The sequence below is a fragment of the Vespa mandarinia genome, chromosome 5 (genome assembly GCF_050613455.1).
Source record: "Vespa mandarinia isolate Hongniang chromosome 5, ASM5061345v1, whole genome shotgun sequence".
In the NCBI taxonomy this organism is placed as follows: Eukaryota; Metazoa; Arthropoda; class Insecta; order Hymenoptera; family Vespidae; genus Vespa; species Vespa mandarinia.
Window position 1 is genome coordinate 6,687,501 of NC_140814.1, and position 6,451 is coordinate 6,693,951.

The window sequence follows — 6,451 nt, forward strand, 5'->3', positions numbered from 1 at the left end:
TATTTTTGAGATAGCAGAAGACAATTCGGGGCTTTTTATCATCAGTATCAATATTTAGTTTTTCACTGGCATCATTTTTTATGTCAAATAACACGTTTAACATTAAACAAATACGTTTCATTATTCTTTATCATCGCAATACCAAAATCCTTTATCTCAGTCGTTTTCCTTAACTATAATTTATGATTCCTTTCCAGGGGATTTGAAGGTTCACCTGCTGCTGCTGAAAGTTCTGATGAAGATGAAGGTTCATGTAAAAGTGCAGAAAAATCTAAAATTCCGAAAAAACGGTTTCCTTGGACAGATGAGACGAAGTATGTAATTTTTGTTTTCATTATTGAATATTGGATATATGTAATATATCTAGCTATATACGCACATGTGCGCGTATACTCTTCATGTAATTAAAAATATGTTAATACTTTACAGGAAATTAGTATATGAAATTGCGAATGCGAGAAGACAATACTTTAAAATTTTAAGACCTAGAAAAGAAAGCATGGAGTCATTTGTAGCAACATTTATGGATACAAAAGTGTTACCGTTATGGCCACCTGGTTACGTACGCCTACAAACTTTGTTGAAGTATTCAAATCCTGTCGAACCTACGTGAGTATAATTACATGATATATGCAACATCATTTCCCTTATTCCTACTTTAATCTTATAAGGGATTTTATTTTCCACGCTTCGCTTTAAGCATGGGTTGATTCTGTTCAGCTTTTCTACTTTCTCCGAGGTGAAAGAAATATTTCTGCATGTCTCATAATCAAGATTATTGACTCTACGTCAAGATCAGTTTAACTCGTTTTTTTTGCAAATCGCGGTCAGCAGATCCACGCCTGAAACGCCAGTCTACATCTATCATCAGGTAGTTAGATGGTAGTTCTATTTTCTGGTCATTGTATGTTTTAGGGAGGTGATTATGTTGGATTAGAATTACAATTTCCACTTCTCGGATAAAAATCAATATTGGAGATCTAATAAAAATGAAAGCTTGACAATTACAAGTTTAATATTTCTAATTCATTTGTAGATCAATAATTGTAGAATGATATAATAATGGGTCTTAATTTGTCATTTTCTGCTCTTTTCTTCTTCTTCTTTTTTTTTTTTTTTTTTTTTTTTCTTTTTTCTTTTTTTGTACATATTAATTTGGAATGTTCGTTTTTCTTTTTGTATTCTTTGTGTGATTTTGCATTGTTTTACTATTTATCATTAAACTTCTCACTTTATTTATTTAATATTTTTATCTCAATTGAATAAAACCTATCTCCTTTCTGTTTTACCTACTATAACATCGACTTTTGCATAGTCCGTGTATATTACAACTGTTGTATGTATATTAATACTGCTATATATTTAAGAATTTCGGCAGATATATATATATATATATATGTATATATATATGTATGTATATATAACATCATTATTTTATATTTCTGATTTTAGAATTAAAAGGAAAACGAAGAAGTTGAAAGATGTTGTCAGTGCAAATAATCTTTCTTCTTCTGCAAATACAATTTGCAATTCTACTGGGAGGCTTGATGTGACAAACAGTAATAATAATGCTCCAAATCAAGAAATGGAGAAAACCCTTACAAGTGCCACTAAGATACTAAACGTTACTGAAAATTCTATAAACGTTACAAATGTGGGGATATTAAAATCAAATGATAATAATCCTGAAAAGAAGCAACAAAGTTCTAAGCATAAAGAAAAGAACAAAGACAATGGTAATACGGTGCAGCAGTATGAAGCTTCGTCAAATATCGTTTCAAATTCTACAGTTGGAAAAATATCCGTTGTACCTACGGCACAATTAATGGCACAAAAACCAGTAAAAAGTCACATGGAAAAGTTCAATCTCATGGATTTAGCAAATAGTTCTCTCTCCATTACGCCTGTTAATGACTATCATAAAATACCTGGAAAGACGAACGAAGTTAAAAAGGATGTTGTCTCTATTACGGCCTATCCAGAACCTTCCAATATATTGTCTAATACTAATGAAGTTTCACAAAGTGGGCACGGATCTGTACACAGGCAAGAGACTTCGTATCCAACTACGCAACATACAAATTATTCATTAACGACAAGTCAAACTTCGCCGCACTCGAAACCCGTATCTTTAAAGCATAGAATATTACAAGACAATACCGAGATGAAAAATGACAAAAGATTAGATGATAAAGATCTTGAACTGACGAGTAAAACAGAGAAGAGAGATAAGAGACGTGAAAGATGTATGGAAAGTAAGCACAAATCGCAGGACACGAAGAAACGAAGGAAAGATCAGAAAATGATGAATGAACAACAAATAGGATCTATACATTCGGAAATAGTTTCAATTTCACAACAAACTTCTCTTTCGAAGGAAGAACAAGAACAAAGACAAATCGAGGAGACAGTTGCCGCCACAAATTTCTTAAGTCAAATAATCAACGACGATGCTTCTACGAGGGCGATTACAGATAAAAGAAAAGATAGTGGACATGTTATAGATGAATCTATAGGAAATATGGTACCAACGGAACAGGAAAAGGACGTTCAAATGGTAATGAGGTCGTTAAAAGAATTACAAGAATTACAAGAAATGAATTGTTCGCCTAGCCATTCGCCAGTTAACGCGTGTGGCATTCAGAAACCCAACAAGTCAAGTGTACAGTATGTCACTTACCAAGAGGAGTATCAACGGTTGTACCTTAAAAAGGAAGATAAATTGCGACCGAAAGAAGAAGCACAGTGGTAAAGACAGACATTAATTAACGCTGGTAGAGCGATATTTTAGACAATGATTATAATGGATAGGGTGATAGTAATCAGACCACAAAGAAGAATGGACTTTTGAAAGGGCATTTGTCGAGTAAAATGAAAATGATCAAATGTGATTCTTCGAAACTTCTTCCATTATTACTAGCGTCGTTTATCGTCGACGGTCAAAAAGTAGAATGAGAATTTTTACGGCTGATATCTCATTGTATTGCGTCATATACAAATTTTTAAGCATTTGAGGAAAGCCGGAAAATTGTGTAAATACATTGATTCGTTAAGAATAACGTCAGACATACCTGTACAGAATAAGTATAAATTATGAATTTATTATAATCTATTAAGTATGTGTAAATAAGTTAGCGTCCAATCGTCGCCGTGAATGGGGTGGCTAAGAAATACCATTTTCCCTTTTAATAATATTTTATTTCGTCACTTCAATGTAGTATTATATGATTCTCAATTGAATCCGTAAAAGTCGGTATTGAAAACTGCGATTTTATAATATACGTCATTTAATTGTCGTTGTGAAATGAAACGTGAGATTTTTGTTTTTATAACTGCCGTGTTGTGGGAGGGGGGTAGGGTATCAGAATTAAAAAACTATTAATGCTTTCTATAAGAATATGAATCGTCTGGCCACCCTAAGTCACAAAAGCGAAAAGAAAAGTTTCGAATGTTGTTCCTTTTTGCACACGAGCTGTCATCATTACCATCGCATCGCAATGCAGTGTGCTGAAGAAAAGGAATCGGTTAGATTTATATATTTTTTATATATACTCTCTGCCTAAATTCGTGTTGCCTTCTGAATCATTTAAAATACAGATTATGAGAGTTCAAATTCATCAGAGTGAATAACGTGATGAACGTTATTGACTTGTGTGAATAAAAGTCTAATGCAAGAATTTGGAAACGCTTCCCTGATAGATAAACGGTGCAGCTTCGTGTGCAGTTAGATCGAATGATAGATTTAATAGTGAGCAATGTATGCGAGGAACCAATGTGTGAATTTAGTATTTAGGACAGAGGCGGAGGATAAGAAAGAGAGAGAATGAGTATGAAAGAGCGAACGAGTTAGAGTATTTTTGGAACACGTAAAAATGATAATTAGTAAATGTATCTTACGTGGATACATCCTCCCCTCCCCTCCCATTTTAACAATATGATACTTACAGTACGTTTAAGCGTCTTGTACAATTCTGCATTGAGAATTTTTACTAAGACGACTTCAAATATAAGTTTTGAATATTTTTTACAACATCTATATACACGACTCTCTGCCCTCTCTTTTATCCATACGATTTGCATAAATTAACTTCTTTACAGATGCCTTCTGCCTATTTTTAGATAGATAACAAAAGAATCAATGGTAAGATATTTTAACAAAAAGTTCGAAACACCTAGATGTTTTATCGCCGATGACAAATTTTAATTCGCCGTGTATCCTCCGGATCGACTTAATTGATTCGTAACGAATCATGACGAAGGATTAACGAATGCCGACAATTTAATCCATTGATTTTTTTTTTTTTTTTTTTTTTCTAACATTCCTTCATCTATTAGCAGGATATATATTTCGTTTCGTCGGTTGGCCAAGGTCGTCGATTTTCCTACAAAAGTCGATTCACGAAACGTACGAAAGTTAGTCTTTTTTAACGAGTTAAAGGATTAGAACTTATAGAATTCGATGAAATTTTATCGAAAAAAATGATATTCGTACGGAACGTTCTGTTATTAATCATCGTTCGGTATTGCGTTTGCTTTTATTATGAGCCAGGTGGTATAAGTGATTCATTATTATTCGGTTCTAATTTAGAAAAAGACAAATTGGAGCGCGTTAATTTTTACAAAGAACGATATGGTAATCAGGACAGATCTCTATACGATAAAGATTTGTCGACGAATCACGAACGAAATGAGAACGCGGCTCGTTACAATGAACAGGATAAAGAACGAGGAGGATTCAACAAGGATCAACATTCTTCAGGTCATACTGAAATTTCAAACGAGTCCGACAATTCTTATCATAGACACGGTACTAGCTATTACAAAAAGGGTTATCATAATATTGGCTTCAGTAATAATTATCATAAAGATGAGTCCGGTAATAAAACGAGTTTTTACGAGGATAGCGACGACGAGAAAGGGCATAGGGCTTTTGACAAAAATGCTGCTTCCTATGAGAACAATTTGGAGGATATTTTCAGGGATGGAACACATGATGCTTCTTTTAGGGAAAGAAACAAAGCAGAACATGGGAATTATGATAATGGTCAGAGGTATGCTGTTTCTTTTTTTTTTTTATTTTTTTTTGTTTTATTTTGTTCTTTTCTTTTTTTTTTTTTTTTTTTTTTTTCTTTCTTTTTCTTTTTCTTTTAAATTACTGAAATTTTCATATGAGACCGATCATTAAGAGGGATTTACTTTTTCTCTTAGATACGTTGATTCCCGTGCACGTTATGATCAGTTTCAAAATAATCAGCGATACGACGATGAACGAAAATATCTGCACGATGACGTAGGAAGGTATTACGATAGAAACCGTGATCATTTTCGAGATTACGGTTATCAATATTATCCATACGGATACGATGATGGATATGCATCTTCGCATTTTTATCAGAATTATCATGTTGATACACAGCCTAGACGCTACCCCGTGGATCCATATCTTCTCGAATATTTAAGAGATCATCGGTAATTCTTATTTTTTGATTTTTATGCACGTTCAATATTATTTCAACTTGTTGAAATTTTTTTTTCATTTTCATTCTTTCACTGCAGTTATATTCCAAATTATCATAATCGAAGGATCTATTATCCGAATGAAGAGTATTACGATAATGCCTATCGTAATCGTTATTACAATATTAATTTCAATAATAGATTTGGGAACAGATACTTGCCTTACAATGGTGGTCGTCATTACAATTAGAATATAGAATTCTAATCTTACGATTGCAAGTAGATTTAATGGTAAATAAATTAATTAATTAAAATTGCAAATATAATAAAGAGAATAAATTTATGAAAATCATGTATCTGTTTTTTAAGTCATTAAAATAATTTTGCAAGAAATAATCCTTTACTGTACTACTATATAAATCAATAAATCCAATAAAGCTAGTAAAACGGGATACGATAAAGCTTCTAAAAAAAAAGAAAAAAAAAAAAATGAAAAAGTAAATGATTTATTTTTTAATTATTCAAATTGAAATAAATCAATGATTTCCTTCAACTATATTCAATAAACAACTTACGTATATGATCCATTTGCATATCTAATGCATTGTCATAAATGATAATCTGATACATCGTTATGTATACATTGAGGGCATTTGAACAGATTCGAAAAATCCAATTAAATTCCGGATCTACTTTAATTGGACTTACAGTTTCATCCATGAAGTAGTAATTTATTTAAAGGACAAATTCTGAAAATGGGTAAAAACAACGATAAAAAAAAAAGAATGCAAAAAATGGAGAATTTATGGTTAGTTTTATTATACATTAAATTTTTTTTATACATACATTGAACTTTAATACGTATAAGATTAGCTTTGATACGTAATATGGGATGTCAATAATATGAAATTGATGTTACATAATTCCATTAATTTAAAAGTGTCTAAATTTTTTTTTACAATCGAAAGTATTTATGCATATAACGAATAGAGGA

General features: G+C 31.8%; 2 protein-coding genes across 3 annotated transcripts in view; both read left to right on the forward strand.

The window, feature by feature from the left end:
* yem (yemanuclein) overlaps window positions 1-3,028 on the forward strand; it is a 9,422-nt gene extending 6,394 nt beyond the window's left edge. For both annotated transcript variants that reach the window (XM_035866978.2, XM_035866979.2), the window contains exons 9-11: window positions 198-314; window positions 430-609; window positions 1,453-3,028. In XM_035866978.2, coding sequence (XP_035722871.1) covers window positions 198-314; window positions 430-609; window positions 1,453-2,752 — 1,597 coding nt within the window. In that variant the 3' untranslated portion in view covers window positions 2,753-3,028. The remainder of the gene's footprint in view (window positions 1-197; window positions 315-429; window positions 610-1,452) is intronic.
* A 1,135-nt stretch (window positions 3,029-4,163) lies between these two features.
* LOC118441927 (uncharacterized) lies at window positions 4,164-5,889 on the forward strand. Its single transcript, XM_035866980.2, has 3 exons — window positions 4,164-5,051; window positions 5,209-5,469; window positions 5,557-5,889. The coding sequence occupies exons 1-3, from the start codon at window positions 4,480-4,482 to the stop codon at window positions 5,705-5,707; spliced, it is 984 nt and encodes a 327-aa protein (XP_035722873.2). The 5' UTR covers window positions 4,164-4,479; the 3' UTR covers window positions 5,708-5,889.
* Window positions 5,890-6,451: the final 562 nt, after the last annotated feature.